This window comes from Sarcophilus harrisii, chromosome 5, assembly GCF_902635505.1.
Source record: "Sarcophilus harrisii chromosome 5, mSarHar1.11, whole genome shotgun sequence".
Taxonomy (NCBI): domain Eukaryota; kingdom Metazoa; phylum Chordata; class Mammalia; order Dasyuromorphia; family Dasyuridae; genus Sarcophilus; species Sarcophilus harrisii.
Genome location: NC_045430.1, coordinates 231862306 through 231881303, shown reverse-complemented (window position 1 = coordinate 231881303; position 18998 = coordinate 231862306). Strand labels below are relative to the sequence as shown.

At 35.0% G+C, this 18998-nt stretch overlaps 1 protein-coding gene across 2 annotated transcripts in view; it reads left to right on the top strand.

Moving 5' to 3' along the window:
* The window catches only part of SPAG6 (sperm associated antigen 6), an 83209-nt gene that overhangs the window by 26452 nt on the left and 37759 nt on the right, over positions 1-18998 (top strand). For both annotated transcript variants that reach the window (XM_012551247.3, XM_023505085.2), the window contains exons 4-5: positions 4721-4887; positions 7327-7510. In XM_012551247.3, the coding sequence (XP_012406701.1) occupies positions 4721-4887; positions 7327-7510 (351 nt within the window). The remainder of the gene's footprint in view (positions 1-4720; positions 4888-7326; positions 7511-18998) is intronic.

The window sequence follows — 18998 nt, the reverse complement described above, 5'->3', positions numbered from 1 at the left end:
TGAGTTTTGCAGAACGACATGCAGATAGTACAGGCAGGCCAACAGATGACACAGAACAAGTTTAGAAATTCAGAAATGCATATCTATAGTATTGTATAATGCCAAATATCTTTTAATACTATAACAATTCAGACTTTTTCTCTAGTATAAAGGGAGGGGCAACAAATTTTATAAGGATTTTCCAGATCATGATGGGGTGCTACACCCCTTCCCCCTTGATGTGGAAGGGATAACTGTAATTGCACCTAATCTGAATTTTAAAAAAGCAGAGCAGCCAGGAACAAGAAGGTGAGTATCTCACTGTCCTCTGCCCTTGTCAGGCCCTTCTGGAGTCCTGTGTTCAGTTGGAAACACCATATTTTAGGAAGGAAACTGAGTGTATCCAGAAGAAAATAATCAGAATGGGTAAAGGCTTCATGTAATATGAGCATCCCTTGAAGGAACTAGGGATGCTAAGTTTTCAGGACAACCATTTTATGATGAAGGTAAGGGTGGGAATAGGACATAATTGCTTTCTTATAGTATTTAAAGGGTCATTGCCCAGAAAAAAAAATTAGAGTTCTTCACAGAGCAGGACTAGGAGCATTGAGTGGAAATTTCATCAACTCAAACTTAAAGTTGTGTTAAGGAAAAATCTTCTAACAATAAGGGCTCTCCAAAAATGCAATGGATTCCTTCTTTAGGTAGTTGATTTCCCTTTACTGGAAGTCTGAGAAAAATCTAGATCGTCATTTGTTAGAGGTTCATTTGTTAGAGAGGGAGTTCATTTTAAGGTATGAGTTAGACAAGATGTTAATTGAGATCCATAGAAACTATGAAATGTTATGATTTCATCCCCATTTATCTGAAGCTTTAAAAAAAGTGACTTGCCTAATTAGGTTGCTTAAGTAGTAAATGGCAGAGACAGAATTAGAATTCGGATTTACTGACTCCTCATTCCATGCCCTTTCTGCTGTACCAGTGTTTTTATAATTATAGAGGGTACATGGCTGGATTGGAAAAGGTAAGATATTACATTGCCTTGTGGGATAACTTATGGAAAGGATCTATGAGCAGATGCTGTTGCTATTACTTGGCTATAGACAAAGACAAATAAATATGTAATAACAGTTTACTTCTTATTTTGGTATCTTTGAACTTTTTAAAAAATCATTTTATTTTCTCTTTAAAATTATTGCCATTCATCTCCCCTTTCACCATACCCATTGAACCCTTCTCCATGACAAAACACAACAATTAAAAATATTTGATAACAAAAATTTTAGGTAACAACATACACAAAATTCTGTCCTATTAGTTCTCCTCTTCTTCACTTTGAGGAAAGAATTATTATTTCCTTATGTATTCTCCAGGACTTCCTTGGTTTTTCCATTATTTGGAGTTCAGCTTTGTTTTATATGTGTGTGAAGATAAACTTAACTTTCATTTTATTATTATAAAGTATTAGATGTAAAAACCTTAAAGTTATGCTTATTTCAAAATTGTTTTATGATATAAAAATAGATGGAAACTAATCTTTTAATTATTATAAGAGGTAATTTGATCCTTTGCTTAATAAGTTATGAAGTCCTCTGAAACATCTTTTAAAAAGTTATCTTTGGAATGAAATAGAAAAACAAGGTTGGGGACATAATCAGTTAACATTTTAGCATTTTTTTTGTTACAACAAAATGTCTCAATGTTCTTTCTATTTGATCATACTAAAACTAGTCAAACATAAGTGCCTATTATGTGTAAGGAATCAGGCTAGGTTCTAGAGATAAAAAGATTAAGTAAGAAATACTTACTTTTTTATTTTTATTATTTTTTTTTTATTTAATAGCCTTTTATTTACAGGATATATACATGGGTAACTTTACAGCATTAACAATTGCCAAACCTCTTGTTCCAATTTTTCACCTCTTACTCCCCCCACCCCCCTCCCCTAAATGGCAGAATGACCAGTAGATGTTAAAAAAAAAAAAAAAAAAAAAGAAAAAAGAAATACTTAAGTAATTAAGTAATTACTTAAGTAATTAAGAAATACTTTAAAGGTGGAATCACCTTTAAAGAGCTTGCAATGTAATAGGAAGGTTCAGCTGTTTGAAAATAACCATACAAGGCAGAAAGTGGAAATGTAAAAGAGAGGAACAAGTAAATTATTTATAATAATAAAAATAAAATTATTATGAGAGAGAGATCATTTTTAGAAAAGATATCAGAGTGTAGAAGATAACTCTTAAAAAAAAGTAAGAAGAAGGGTTCTGAAAGACAAAATATAATGAAAAAAGACAGACACATGGAAAATAGGATACCAGAAAATAGTCAAATTAGCATATGTTGGGGAGTAGTGCAAAATAAGGCTGGAAAAATTGGAGTGTTTTTGTTTTGATGATAACATATTTTACATTGAAATAAGGCAGGATTTCACAAATTTTTGGAACATTTCACATTTTTCTTTCCAGAATATAGGAAGACAGAACACAGAGCTAGTCATTGATTGTGACTAGGCCATGTCAATATAAAAGAAATGATAGTTCCATTTGCATGAATTTATGTATTTAGTACCATACTAATCAAGATACCAAAGATTTTTCTATACAGAATTAAACCAAAAAATAAGAAAATTTATTTTAAGGTTAAAAAGTCTAAAACATGTAAGGAAATAACAAAAAATAAGGTAAGAGTGATAAAATAGCACTTTTAGAATTCAAATTATAAGGCAGTAATCATCAAAACTATTTGGCTAAAAAAAAAAGAAAGGAAAAGTAGATTATGAAGATGCTAGATAAGCAAATATCAGATATAATCTAAATCAGTAACAATAGTTTTAACTACACAGAAAGCATTCTTTATTCGATAAGAATTACAACTTATTTTTGCCCCAATTGCCTCACAAAACAAACAAAAGATGTAATCTAATTATAATTATCTGTTGCTATATGATGATAAGAGTAAATTAGTGGTTTTGAGGGGTTATCTTAACTTCAGATTTTTCAGTTTTGCAAAGTTTAAATTTCTAATACAAGTTGGAAAAATGTAGCCATATAATAATGGATGTGACCTTGAATTTATACCTGGGTTTGCCCTGCCATTAATTTTGCATGTCATTTCCTTTCTCTAGGCCTTAATTTAAAAAAAATTGGCTTCTAAAGTTTGTTCCCATTCTACTATGATTACTTCATATAATATACAGACATGGATCTAAAGCTATTTTTCAAAAGTTATTTTCAATTTTTTAATAAACATGCAATCCTTATATATGAAAATGAAACTGCATGGGTGTTGAGCTAATATTCTAGGAGAAGTGATTTACTTTGTACCATTGCCATCTTCTTCCTTTGATCTCCTTGTGACTATGGAGGCGGTCTCTGACTTCACAACAATTTAGGGAGATCTCATTTTGAAAATGGTGGCCACATTCACGCGAGGATCTAAGTAACAAAGGGAAATGAGATCTAAAAATCAGATGTTGAGGATTTATTTCATGAAGTAATGAAATAAATAGAAATCATGAAAATGGTAGCTAGGTATTTCATCAAACACAAACACGAATCTGAGATGTAACTAGTCTTTTTGCTTGGACTGTTCTGCAAATAAAGTATACTTTTGCTAAACTTTTGCTAAAACTTCTCTCTTCCTTAAAACCCAATTCAAGACTTTATTTTCTCCATGAAACTTTTCCTCATTTGTTTTTAAGTGGCAATGACTTCTCTCCAGATTTTGCAGAGCCTTTTGTTTGGACATTGTTTTAAAATGTTCCCATCTGCATTATACACATGATTATTCAGAATGTGCTTAATCCTTACCCCATACACCAAATATATTAAACTCTCCAAGGAGAATTAGTCATATTTCATTTTTATATCTCAGGACTTAGGATAATGTTTTGCATACAATAGATTTCATATATACTAATTGAATCAAAGTATAATGAATTTGTTGAGAGGGTGATGGTGTAATCAATAGAAATAGAATTCTTTATGAATAGAGCCATCTATTTTGCAAAAATTTTGAGAAGAGAAGCTAATATATGTAGGTGAAAATACTGTAATGTGAATGTTAATTAATAATTTTTCAATTTCTCTACTCTCCTAAAGCATTGTTTTACACCAATCAATTAAATATTTATTGTGTGCTTAATATGTGCCTAGCATTATCCAAGGTGCTTTGTGGAATACAAAATAAATTAGGATCTGTTTTTTTCCCCAAGAAGGATATTAAAATTTGTTTGAAAAAAAAATAACATTAACAGACAAGACAATTAGAGTATAATATAAGCAAGTATATAATTAGGATCTAATTGTGTAGTACAAACCATGAGTCTTGATCAGTGTGGGTTGGAGTACTGACTTCCATTTATATAGCTACTTAAAGTTTATGAATCTTTCTCAATAGAATATGAAGTAAGGAACTGAGACTTAGGGAAGAAGTGACTTGTTCATGATCATATAAGGTAATATCTAGTGGATAGTTTATTCTGGTTTGGGAAGTAAGGCCGAATTTGAGCTGGTCTTTGGTAGAGAGGCAGGACTTAGTTCAATTTCTCATTCTAGGAAGCTAGAATTTTTCTGAAATATGGCTAGTTAGAAGTTTGAAAATAGTCCTTAGTTTTCAGTGGATACTAAAATTTTTTTCTTCAAACAAGAGGTATCTCTTCATATGATGGAACTACATATAAAAGATGATTTTTTTGCTCATGGTGTGAACTTACCTTCCCTCCTTTCCCAATGTAACTCAGGTGTAATGTCTTTGCTGAGACCACTTCTCTTGGATGTTGTCCCAACTATTCAGCAGACCGCTGCCCTGGCTCTCGGGAGATTGGCTAATTATAATGATGACCTGGCAGAGGCTGTCGTGAAGGGAGACATTCTTCCACAGCTCGTTTATTCGTTGGCTGAACAGAATGTAAGGACTGTTACTTTTAAATAAGCAATATATACCAGTGTTAAGACCACCACACATTTCTTTTACAAGCCCTGTTTACAGAGGATCCAAGTGCATATGGAAAATGAGTTGATGAAAATTGGAGGGTATTAGAACTCTTAGGTCACCACCACTTAGCCTTCTTTTCTTCGGACCGTTAGTAATTGTCTTTGAGCATATAAAGACTGGAGGATGGGGAATCATTTTTCTCCATTACTATTGAGTGTTGGGAGGAAATGGTTTTAAATTGCTGTAGGAAGTTAGTGAAGTAGAACTTCCTGAGAGTGAGCAGTGAAAAAATGACTTTGTCCTGAGAGTATTGGAAGGCTTGGAGCAACCTGGGGAGCATGCAGTCTGGCTAAAGTGGTCCTCAGTGTCACTGAGGCAGGGCAACGAGGCAGCCAGAAGGGAGGAGATACCACAGAATGATGGGGGCAGTGGTGGCCGCACATGCCCCGGGTGGATAAAAGGGGGGGGGTCTACTGTTCTAGCCTGTCCTTCATCAGTAACAAGGGCAGATTTACTTGCTGATGATATAGAAGAACGTCCCAGAATAGAGTATTTAATGACAGAGGTCCTTCTTCATCCTGTCTTCTTCCCATGTGTCTCTCCATTGCTCTGAGTTCCTAGCCTCCTCTATAACAGTGGACAGCTTTCCCATGCATTAGAATCTAATTTGTTATATTCTTAAACAGGATTATGGAGCCTAAGGAATCGTTTTCTCTGGGTATTTTCAAGAGTTGATCCCTATTTGTTTGAAATATAACTTCTAAATACAGATTGAAAAGATCTCTGAAGGGTGTTTTCTCTCTCTTCTCCTTAAATGGGAAAGGAAAGGTGAAAGAGGCTTGCTTTATTATATTGGTAATCCCCCAAATTTGCCAAGTTAGAAGGAGAGAAAGATCAGAAAGAACTGAAAAACAGAGATCTCTTCTATCAATGTCTTCCATTTTGTCCAAATTCTGTGGCCTTTTTGAGGTCCTGTGTTTCCCCAGTTCTAATCCAGAGGAGAATTCTGCATAAAAGGGGACAAAAGGAAAATTAAGAATGTTGGAATAGGGGAAAAAAATGAAGAGGGGGACATGAGGTAGAATAGTTGTGTGAGCATTTCCGGTATAATGGTGTGCTCCTCTGTTCTGAAAATTGCCAGCTGCAGAATATAAACACTGAAACCAAATGAACCAATTCTCATGTTATAAAATGTACTTCCAATTCTCACTTTCCAAGTTATTAGAAACTGAACACTGTTCTATTCAAAACTTTTAAAAAACTGTCTTAAATATATATTCCATTAAAGAACCAGTAAGAATTCTTCTACTTATACCAAGTACACCTCAAATTTAACTTATTTTGTCACACAATCAACATCATTAATTGATATGGAAAATCCGATTATCAATACCAATACTCCATTAAACATATCAAAACATTTTGATTCACATATTTCTTGGTACTAACAGATAACGAAAAGATCACAACGAAACAGAAACTGAAAAATAACTCAACAAAAATCTCAAAATGCTAGTAATATATATTTGATATTTAAAATTTCATGTCTACAGTTTTTAGGTAAATACAATTTTAGATATGTGGCAATATTTTTGTGCACTTTAAACATTTTAATTACAAAAATTTGTAAATTTTTGAAGTTGTAATTCAACTTTATTCATGGGAAGAAAACAAAATCCTATCATTATCACTACTTTTTGATACCAAATATTGTTTTCTAATTAAATATTATCTTCTCTATTAATTTTCATTTTTAGAATAAAGAGATTTAAATGTGTATTTTTCTAATTTTGTTTTCATTTGGAACCCCCTGATTTTATGGATGAGGAAAATGAGGTTCAAAGTAAATAAATGACTCACCCCAGAGAGAGTCAAGATTTGAACCCAGGTTCTCTGACTCCAAATCCAATGTCTGTTTCATTGTACTGCATTGTGTCCTGTCACATTTATTTGGTTATACATGCTGGCAATTCACCTGAGAGAAGACAATTTTATCAGATCGTGTGTGAGCACCAGGAAGATTACTTTGGTGCCAGTGAAAGGCTTGTCATACTTCAGGAACTAGCAAAGTGAACTCATTACTGTCAGTTAACATAGCTTATCTGCACATGCAAACAATCTGTTAGTTTCTTTTTATATTATTCAGATAAATATAATCTTATTTTATTAAAATGTTGGAAATACATCTTATATCATAACCCATTTGCAAAAAGTAAAACATAAACTTAAAATGTAAAAAGGAAAACTTAAATTTTTGTCTTCGCTTATTGAATGAGGCTAGCTTTACTTGGAAAACTATATATATAATTGAAATTATTTTGCATATAATTTGCAGCATTGAAAAGTAAGTTCACTGTCTTTATTTTTGGGTTCTAATATGAAATTCTAATAAAATATATTTATATTCTTTAGCGTTTCTACAAGAAAGCAGCTGCATTTGTATTAAGAGCAGTTGGCAAACATTCTCCTCAGTTAGCACAAGCAATAGTTGATTGTGGAGCATTGGATACATTGGTCATATGCTTGGAAGATTTTGACCCTGGAGTAAAGGAAGCAGCAGCCTGGGCACTTGGATATATTGCAAGACACAATGGAGGTAATGAATTTTTTTTTAAGAAGATGACTTGTTGTGTTACTAGAATTGCTTTGGCTATTGTTGAGTTAACCAGTGGTAGAACAATTGTAAGGTATCAAATAGTTGTATTATATATTCCAGTACTTATGTCAGCAAAGGTGTTTTTTGGGAGGAGTAAGGATAAAAGATAAATTAAAAATTTGCTGACTTTTAGGATGACTTACAATGATGATTTTATCTGTTTGGCACTGAATTCTTTAGTCTCACTTTCCCTATGCCTGGCAGCTATATAGAGGTTCTTACTGGTATTTAATTTTTAAAAAATAATATTTTATTTTTCCCTCAGTTATTTACAAGACAGTTTTTACCATTTATTTTTACAAGATTGTGAGTTCCAATTTTTCCCTCCCTCCTTTCTCCTCTCCCCCAAATGGTAAGCAAATTGATATGGATTATGCATCTGCTGTCATGTAAACATATTTCTTTATTAGTCACAGTTGTGAAAGAATAAACATCAAAAGAGAGGGGAAACCATGAAAGAAAATAAAGTAAATGAAAAATGTATGCCTCAATCTGCATTCAGAACCCACCAATTCTTTATCTGGATATGAATAGTGTTTTCCTTCAGGAATCCTTTGTGCTTGTTTTGGATCATTTTGTTACTCAGAAGAGCCGGGTCATTCATAGCTGATCATCACATATTGTTGCTAATACCGTGTACAATATTGTCCTGTTTCTGCTCATTTCACTTTGTATCAGTTCGTAAAAGTCCTTCCAGGTTTTTCTGAAATCTGCTTTTTCATCATTCCTTGTTACACAGTGGTATTCCATTACATTCATATGAATGAAGCTTCTTCAGCCACTTGCAATTGATGGGCATCACCTCAATTTCTAATATTTTGCCATGGTGAAAAAGGTTGTCAGAAACATTTTTGCACATGTAGGTCCTTCCCCTTTTTTATGATCACTTTGGGATACAAACCTAATCATGATCTTGCTAGATCAAAGGATGTGTACAGATTGGTTGGGGTTAAATGACTTGCCCAGGGTCACACAGCTAGGAAGTATTGAGTGTCTGAGGTCAGATTTGAACACAAGTCCTTCTGACTCCAGGGCTGGTGCTCTGTCCGCTGTGCCATCTAGCTGCCCCTCTGCTTTCCTTCTAATCTTGGTTGCATTGGTTTTGTTTGTGCAAAAGTTTTTAATTTAATAGAATCAAAATTATGTGTTTTGCATTTCATAATTCTATTTTGTGTTCATTGGTTATGAACCTATAACTCACTTAACGTCTTCTATAAGAATTTTGTATGCTATATCACTTGGTACATTTATGGTAGTACTGATAGTACTTCTTTGTCTATAGATGTACTTTCCTTCTTTTTTATGGGAAATTTCATCTCACTCAGATATAATTTCTGTGTATTTCTCTCATTCTTATTTTTCTTCCTCTCTCTTTTTTTCATTTTTTCCCTTTATCCTTTTGCCCCTCAATAGTGTTTTGCTTCTGTCTACTACCTTCCTTGATCTATCCTTTCTTCTATCATTCCCCCTCCTCCCAAACTTTATTTAATCTCCTGCCTTCCTGTTGGGTAAGATAGATTTCTATATTCAACTTATTTTGTGTATCATTCTCTCTTTGAACAAGTACTGGTGAGAGCAAGGTTTAAGTAAGCCAGTTGCCCACCTTCCCATCTTTCCATCTGCTGTAATAGATTTTTTTGTACTTCTTCATGCGAAATAATTCACCCCATTCTATCTCTTCCTTTTGCATGTAGTATACTTCTTTCTCATCCCTTAATTATTTTTTCACATCATTCCCTCAAATTCACCTTATACAACATTTGCATAAAACAAGCAAATACAAAATATGTTTTAAAGTAATTTTTAGGGAGAGACAGTGCTAATACGTGGCAGTAAACAATCCTGTAATCAGGACGTCTCATCAACCTGAACTTTAAGGAAATTCAAAATTCTGAGGAATGAAAGTGAAAAAGGAATACATTCCAAACACGAGGATCACTTGTACATGCAGGCCAAACATGGAATTTTGCAAATGAAAAAGCCATCAGGCCAGTTTGACTCTTTGCAAGGTGATAATATTAAAGAATACTGGAAATTAGGTGGGGTCAAATGGTGGAAAGCTTTAAATGCCAAACCAAGTAATTTGTTTTATTCTATAGGCAAATGAGGGAACCACTGGAGATTTTTGAGTAGAAGTGGGATAAGTTGATTAGATATGTTTTAAAATGTTCACTTTGGGAACATTGTGGAAGATAGGTTGTAGAGTGATGGACTTGAAAGCCAGAGAACAGAAGAAGCTGTTACAGTAGTCTAGGTAAGGAGGTGTGAATGGAGAGCATCTCTCACATTGGATACTGAAAAACATGATTGAATGTAAGAGGTGAAGAATAATAGAAAAGCAAGGATGATCCTAAGGTGGCAAACATAAATGACTGGAAGAGTGGTGGAGCCCTATTAGAAGTAGGAAACTTCTGAAGATGGATGATGAGTTTAGGGGAAAAATGAGCTCTGCTTTGGTTGTATTTGGGGCAAATTGGAGTAATATTGGAGATAAACTATACTCATTGTCAATCTAAAGCATGGTCTGAGAAAGGGAAATTGTTTAACTTACAGCTATCCTACTGTTTGAGAAAGGGATGGATTCCCACAAAGGATAGCCATTGTCTACTCTTCCCTCCCCACCCACGTTCCTTACTAATCTTGCTATTGGAGTTGGATGTATGTTGAGCAGAGGATATGGAGGTGGGAAGGATATGCTGAAAGATACAATGTACTGAATGACAATCTAGTATAACAATCAGAGGGATTTTGGTGGCCAGAATAATAGACTACATCAATAGGTGTAAAGTCTTGTATTTGTGAATTGAAAACCAAATGTGCAAGTACATGATGAGGGAAATGTGGCTAGACAGTCATGTTTTTGTATTAGAAGAATCACAGGTCCAGGAAAAGGGGTTAAGGTTAGAACACAATTTTGGAGTCTTAGTAGGCTATAAGCTCAAACTGATGAAACAGTTTGGTAGCAAAAGAAAAAAAAAGGGAAAAAAGCAAATTTGAGTGTAGGCTGAATTAGTAGAAGAATAGGTCCAGAATAGTACTCTGACCAGATTATATTATACCTGGAATATTTTCTCTATTTCTGAATGCTATATTTTAGGAAAGATATTGACAGATTCATAGAGAAGCTGAAAGGGAGAAAATGGGAACTAAAAAGTACCATAGAAGATTGGTTGAAGGAACTGGAGATCTTTCGCTTAGAGAAGAGACCTGGGGTTGGGGTTGGAAATAAAAGATGTCTTAGAATAGGTTTTGTCCTAGACAAATGATTTGACTTATTCAGCTTGACCCCAGAAGCCAAAAGAAGGCAGATGAGTGGGAGGTATTGAGATTAATTGTTGCTCAGTCCATAGTGAAGCGAGCCTTCCAAAAAGTGAATGTTGCCTCCACAGAGAGTAAATGTCCTATTACTGGATGGTTTCAAGCAGAGCCCGCATGACCACTTGTTGCTTATTTAAATCAAATAAACTGAAGGATTTTGAAAGGAGTTGCATGCTAGGGTCCTGATTACGGCAGCTCAAAAACATGGACGATGCTCCCGTGGGTTTTGTTTTTGTGTGCCTGTGGATCTTATCCCAAGCAGAAAGTAGCATTAAGTGTTCGGGAGTGCTGTGCCAGATAGCTTTGAGGAAGGCTCTCTCTGTGGTACAAAATAAAAAACACACAGACACCTTCGGGCAGGCACCCACCGCATAGAACCCCTCCATTCCTCCCTCTTTAGAGGTCTGGGGCTAAATGATTACAGCTCGTAAATAGGCTCTGTCTTAGAGATCCCATTCCAATTTCCTGCTATAATCTGGCGCCCACATGGAATTCCCACTGTAATTTCAATATTTCACAGTAGTTAGGGGTCTGGGACCCAGAAGCTCCCAGAAGAGATTACTGCATAGATTTTTCAGAAGGAAAGGAAATTGTTATTCAGTAAGATAAAAAAGAGGACATCATTCACATTCACCCCAGCATGGATAGAGGATTTGCCTTCAAATAATCTGATTTTGTTCTTAATGGTTTCTCAAAAAGCAAGGGGGTGGGGTGTATATTGGTCTATGATGGGATATTTTATTCAGGCCTCTCCACTTACTCATTAATAATGGCAAGAAAATGTTTGTATCCACAGCTGTAAACACCACAGATACAGAAAGGGAGTTTATTGAACTGAATTGAATGGAAAGGCACAGGAAACAATAACAGAATAGGTAGATCTCTAAGCTAGGAGATGGAATAATAAGTATTATCTAAAAGCCTTTCCCTTGATGTTTGAAAACCAAATATTTTTATGTGACTTCTCTTTACAGGTTCCAGAGCACTTTGCAAATAACAAAAGGTAACAAAAACTTGAAAACCAGAAATTTTGCGTTTCATTTCCAGCATTGTATAATGTGAGCAAGTCATTAAATCTCTAGGACTGAATTACCAACTCTCAAGTGATTTAAGAATATATGCTTTGTAGAAATAGTCTGGCGCCCAATAAGCCATTCTTTTTAAGCTTACACCATTTCCCTGGAGAGAAGATAACAAACGTGGCGATAAATATCTGCAGTGGTACTTCTGGTACCGGACTCTGCCTTCTCCCAAGGCCCAAACTCCCTCTGGTTTCTACCAGTGCTCCTGCTTTAGGGAGAAGGCTTGTGTTATTCCGACATGGAGGGGGGGGTAAGGGTAGGGTAAGAGAGAATGAAGACGCTCTGGCTTTGTACTTCTGGTTATAGCTGGCCCACCATTTGGTGGGGTCGGAGCACCAGAGGGATGACATTCTGAAACTCCTTCGGCTGCTCGGGTGCTTCTGTCTTGGCAACGTCTCCAAAATCTAGGCCCTATTTATAGGCACAGCAGCTTTGGAGGGGGAAGGGAGCTCTAGGGAATGCTTCATCTGTTCCTCTGTAGACTCAGGCGCTGGTTGGAGAGGGAATGAGAAATGGGGTGAGAAGAATAACTTGGCCAGAGGTGTGGGAAAAGATGTAGGACAATCAAAAACATCCATGTAAATGTTTTTTTTTTTTTTTCACCTTTTGCTTTGAAAGATAGCCTGATCCACAGAGGAAAGCTGGAGTTGTGATTGTTTTCCCATAGGTTATATTTATATAGTGTTTTTATACTCAGACTGATTTTGCTAATGGATGTTATTGTTATATTATAGAGGAGAAAGCTGAAATAAAGTGATGTGTTCTGGGTCACACAACAACTTATAATGAAATTCTTTGTCAGGTTTTCAAGCTTTCTAAGAACCTCTGTGTTTCCTTCCTAGGGTGAAAAGGAACATCTATATAATATCTGCTGATTTGTGCGCTCTCTCTGTCTCTATATCTCTCTCTGTTTCTGTCTTTCCTGTCTCTCTCACTTTTTCTGTTTCTGTCTCTTCTGCCTTTCTCACTCTTTTCCTATCTCTTTGTCTCTCACTCTTTCTGTTTCTGTTTCTATCTCTTTTTCTCTGTCTGTATCTCTCTGTCTCAGGTTCTATCTCTTTCTCTCTCTGACTTTTTCTGTCTCTATTCCTCTGTGTCTCTGTCTCTGTATCTGTCTCTCTGTCTGTCTGTCTCTGCTTCTCTCTGTCTGTCTCTGTCTCTGTCTCTCTCTCTCTCTGTCCCTCAATCTTTCTATCTTTGTTTCTATATCTTTGTCTGTCTCTCATTCTTTTTCTGTCTCTATTCCTTTATCTCTCTCTGTTTCTATCTGTCTCCCTCTCATTCTTTCTGTCTCTTTGTCTGTCTCCGAGTATCTAAAAATCCTATTGAATAATGCTTTTCTAATTCCTGATGACTGGTTTCCACATGCAAGAACACTCCTCATCCTACACATTTCAAAACACACCGAAGTCTCACTAGATATTAGAGATCAAATGGAAAATCCCATGTCAGCCAAATAGGAGCCAATAAAATTGGGAGATAACAATGGCATTTGCGGAGTGTGGAATGTTTTGAATATTTCTCATTGATTACATTCTGTGCACTTGGAATGGAGAAAGGGAGGAACTGCCTCTGTCCCATGGCTGCTGAGAGGAAACCAGCATGGTATAATGAAAATACTGACTTTGGTGATCCCGAACCTGATCCTTGTGATCTAAGTGACCTTGGATAATTCATTTATCCTTGCTTTATCTGTGAAATGAAGAGGTTAGGTTATCTAGAAGGATTTTATAGCTCTGAAATCTTACAATCCTAGGAAATGAAGTACAATAGAATAGTTTCTTAAGGAAGAATAATTTGGATCTTTTACCTTCTCCTTGAATGATACATAAAGAAGAGTAATAGCACTTAAACTATTTACAATCTTATTCCTCACATATTCAGATATCAGGGGCTTACATCAGATGGAAAAGGAAAATAAAAGAGAATCGCTTTTTTCCCCCCCAAATCTTAGGGATAATTGTTGTTTTTCCTTCATTTTTGAAGAGGATCAATGACATTGAAGGGCAAGCCTTCACGTAAGAGGTGCTAAACTTGTTTGAATACCCATTTCTCAGAGGGACATAGGAATAAAAGTCAGACATGGATCTGATTATGTTGGCAGAAAGGGAATAACAACCACAACATTATTCATATGGTCCCGGCTTGTGCCAGATGCTGTGCTGAGTGTGTTATAAATAGGTTCCCATTTGATCTTCACAGCTCTGAAATGTATAGATACTATTATTATTTCCATTTTACTACTGAGGAAACTGAGGCAAACAGGTTGTGACTTGTCTAGAGTTGGAATAATGAGTGAGGCAATGAGAAAAGTAAAATAGGAGATTATTATCAGTGGGACAATGGAGAGATTCCAAAGTTCAAGATCATAGAATTGGTATTAGCTTACCTTTGTGACTTGATCTTAAAATCTTGGGTCTTTAATTTCTGCTTCCAAAAGATAAGGGACTAGACTTGAAGGCTTATAAGGTTCTCTTTAGCTCCAAAAAAAGAATCTATTATCAGAAAAAGATCAATCTGTATAAAATATTTATAGCAGGTCTTTTTGTGGAGGCAAGAAATTAGAAATTGAGGGGATGCCCATCAACTAGGGAATGGCTGAATACATTTTACTATGTGAATGTAATGGAGTACTATTGTGCCATAAGAAATGATGAGCAGGCAGATGCTAGAAAAACCTGGAACGACTTAATATGAATTGATGCTTGGTGAAGTGACTAGAACCAGGAGGACATTGTACTCAAAGTAACAGCAACATTGTGTAATGATCAACTTTGATAGACTAACTCTTCTCAGGAAAATGATGAACTAAGACTATTCCAAAAGATTAATGACAGAAAATGCTATCCACATCTGGAAACAAAAAAACAACTAAAAACCTATGGACTCTAAATGCAGATTGAAGCATACTATTTTCACCCTTTTTTTTTCTTGCTTTCCCCCTTTTGTTGTGCTTTTTCTTTCACAACCCAGGACTAATGTGGAAATGTCTAATATGATTATACATTTATAATTTATATCAGAGTGCTTGCTGGCTTGGGGAGGGGGAAAGGAAGGAGGGAGAAAGAAGAAAAATTGGAACTCAGAATTTTATAAAAGTGAATGATGAAAACTATCTTTAGATGGAATTGGGAAAAATAAAATACTATTAAGAGGAAGAAGGAAAAAGAATCTATTATTGTCTTTCAAAACCCAATCCTTCTCTAAACTTCTCTATTTTTATCCAGATCATCATCATCCTTTTATCCATTCAGGTTCAAAACTTTGAAGCCATTTTCTCTTTCCCTGTGCCTCAATACAATATTATTTTCCACATATTTTTGATTCTATAGCTTCTCAATAACTCATATCCCACCCCCTTTCTCTACTCCTAGGATTACCACTGTAGTTCAGAGCCTCATTACTTTTAATCACTCTCCTGACTGGGCTGCTAGCTTCCATTCTCTCCCTTCTCTAATCCTCAAAGTTACTAAAATGATCTTCCCAAAGCACAAGTCTGATCATGTGCTTTGCACTCTTTAAAAGTATAAAGTGACCCCCTATCACTTGCAGGAGAAAGTGTAAACTACTTAACTTCTGAAGCTTGAGTGTTTTCCAGTCTTGTTTCAGATTGTTTTAAAATCTTATTTTATATTCTTTGGTAGACTCTATTTTAGCCACACTCCCTGATCACCTTGCTCTTCCTTCAGACCTTAGCCCTGGCCTCCTTTCCTAGAATACATTCTCTGCCTTCCCTGCCTCTGAATTCCTAGCCTCATTCAAACTTCCAGCCACATACCATGGGAAGTCTTCCTGATTCCCTTGGTGGTTTATATTGTCTCAGATGAACTGGTGTGTTGTTTTTAGGATTTACATGTTTACATGTTGTATTTTGCCTTTGGAATGAATGGAAGCTTCTTGAGGATAGAGGGAGTTATTTGTCTTTGGCTTAGTAGGCAGTCAATTCGAGGCTTATTGGATTTTTTACTCAGTCATTTCCTTTTTCTTTTGTATTTCTTTGATCCTGTTATAGTTCTAAATAGACAGTAAATTATTAACAAGTATGCATATGAAATATGATTTTTCTAGACAGCAGCATCTCTGTTACATTACCTTTTTAAAAGAACTTGGAGAACATATATACAGTATTGATAAAAAAAAAACCTGAAATGTAAAATTAAAGGAGATAAAAAAGTCCACAAGATGGCAAATTGATCTTTATAATTCCCTGCTCTGACCTTGTCTTCCCCTATTAGTAAATTCCAGTGACTACATCTAGTTTCTATTATTCCTAGCACAAGATACTTCATCTCTTGACACACTGCATTTTCACTGGCTGCCTCATGCTTGGAATTTTCTTCTCATCTCAGTTTCTTGGGTGCCTTCCTTTAAGTTCCAGCTAAAATTCCACCTTCTGTAAGAAGCCTTTTTTATTCTCTTTTATTTATACCTAGTACCTTTCCTCTACTGATAACCTACAATTTATCCTTTATATTTTATACATCATTGTACTTTTCCTCCATTAAACTGTGAGTTCCTTGAAAGCAGGAACTGTTTTTTGTTTTGTTTTGTTTTTGCCTTTCTTTGTAACCCTTCTCCTTAGCACAGTATCTAACACATAGTAGGCAGTGACTTGATGATAGTGTTTTACCAAACCTGGAATTACCTGACTGAGCATCTCTCTGGCGATTGGTTTAATCAGTAAGTTGATCAGTTTTAGCCGATATCTGACCGTCATCTTCAGCAGCAAATGAAATGCGCTGTTCACAGCAAATGAGGAAGTTGCACTGTGTGTTTGCCTACAATGAATCACATTTTCCTTTGGGCAACCCCCAGCAAGGCTTTGGGAAATTCCTAGTGTTCTGAGGGACACTTGGGGAAACATCAGTTTTCACTCTATCTGTACTCCCTAGGATTATCATGACAATTATGACCATATTCTACATCAAAAAGACACATTTAGAAATGAATGGACAGAATTAAATCAAATATAGATCTAAAATAGAAGTTTTCCAGGACAAGAGCTCCTTCACTCCAAAAGAAACATATATACTTGAATTATTTCCATATATACATATGCTATATGAAGATTTTTCTCAGTTGGGCATATTTGGTCAGTGCTCAGCTATCTTTATCTATTGAGCTACCTTTATCTACGTCCTAGTGAGACTTACAGGAAGAAAAAGAACCAATCGTAGCTCAAAAAGTCCCACCAAGGGATCTACTTTGGGAAAATCCCATAGAGAAAATTACTCTTTGGGGCCAAATAGAGATTTTTCTATCTATCTAAAATAAAACTATAAGGTAGACATCTTTTGACATCATTTATATGTTCATATTGGTGATGTATGAGGCATTTTAGACAATAATAGTAAGTATCCACTTTTTTTTTCTTTTTTCTTTGCTTTTGTCAGCATCAGGGCATTTATTTTGTGTGTCAGCTTATTTGGGGATGTGTTAAAGTGGAATCCAAAGCTAAATACCAAATTAGCATCTCTTATTATTTGCTTTAAAGTTCTGCCTTAAGAACTAAACTAGGAATGAGCTCTCCCATGTCTGCCTCTTTACTTTTTCTTTGAGCAATTCCAGGTTGATTTTATAAAGAAGTGGTTTATAATGTTACTGCATTTACCTCCGCTGATCCTGATTTTTCACTTGGGCTGTGATTTTTCCAGGTGAATGTGATAGCATTTTACAATCAATTTTGAAGGATCTGACCATCAAACCAATCATCTTAAAGAGTTAAATCCCTGAAAAAAAAAAAGATTAAACACATATAAAAACAAGTTTCTTTATAATTTCAATTGTGTCTAATAACAAGGGACTGGTATGTTCAAGCTACAGTGAATTACATAAATTTTATTTAATTATCATTATGCATTATTAAATCAAAATATGATCACTTTCATTTTGGAAGTAATGAAAAACAATTAGATTAGTTTTTAAGAAATTTTGATTATCTGGACCATATCTTTTTGGGAAAAAAAAACCTTTTGCCCATTACAGAAAGCATCAGGCCAGAACAACTGATTTACATTTCTCATTCTAAATGGTGACCAGATTTTTAGATGTCTATACAGGTTAAGGCCATATGAAAAAAAACGACCCAACTTTCAATCGGCAGATGGAAACTTCCCAAGTACAAAAAAAACTTTACTCACGAATGGAAAAATACCAAAATTACACATAACTTTTGTAGGATTAGAAAGTTTTTTTTTTTTTTTAAAGAAAGCTAATTACATTTTGAGTTAACAATAAAAAGCAATAAAATAATAAAAGTTTTTAAAATCTGTCAGTAACCATTTTTGTAAAACTATATTCACTTATTATTGTGGTATTATCCATATTTTTCTCATTTTATATAGGCTTACAGAGTCCTAAGTTAGAACATTTATCTTTAGAATGATCTTTTCTTTTGACTCTTTTGAACAGATCACTTATCTGTTCCTTTCCTAGTCTTTTTCTTATAGTTACTTAGGCAAAGATTAAACAAAGTATGTCTCCCTTCCTCCCTCTCCTTGGGCCAATTTTTAGCCTTCAATTTATTAACATTCTTAAAACATTAATATGCTTCCAGAACCAAAACAGAGTCTCACTACCTTTTTTCATTTATATCTTAAATCATGGCCAACTAAAGAATAATTTCAAGGCATTCTATTGGATTCTGGAGGAGCAGGGTGGATACAAAAGCAAAAATGAGTGGAATTGCCCTCAACAAGTATATATTCTATTGAGCTTTTAGAACTTAAAACAATTTATGGAGGTTCAATAAGCTCCCACACAAATTATAAAAGTATTGTACTTTTTGTATTAAAGAAAACAGTAGCTATATTAGGGACTAAGGAAGAAAAAATACTCAAGGCATATTTTTTCTTCTATTATACATATTCAAAGAGCCATATCTGTGTAAGTTCCATCATACATTTTCAAGGGGAATTATAGATGTTAATCAGAAGGATTAAAAAAAAAGATGAGGAAAACAAAAGAGAAGTGTGATTAGCTGATCTTTGTGTCTGATGTCACAGTCCCACAGAGGAGGCTGGCTCAAT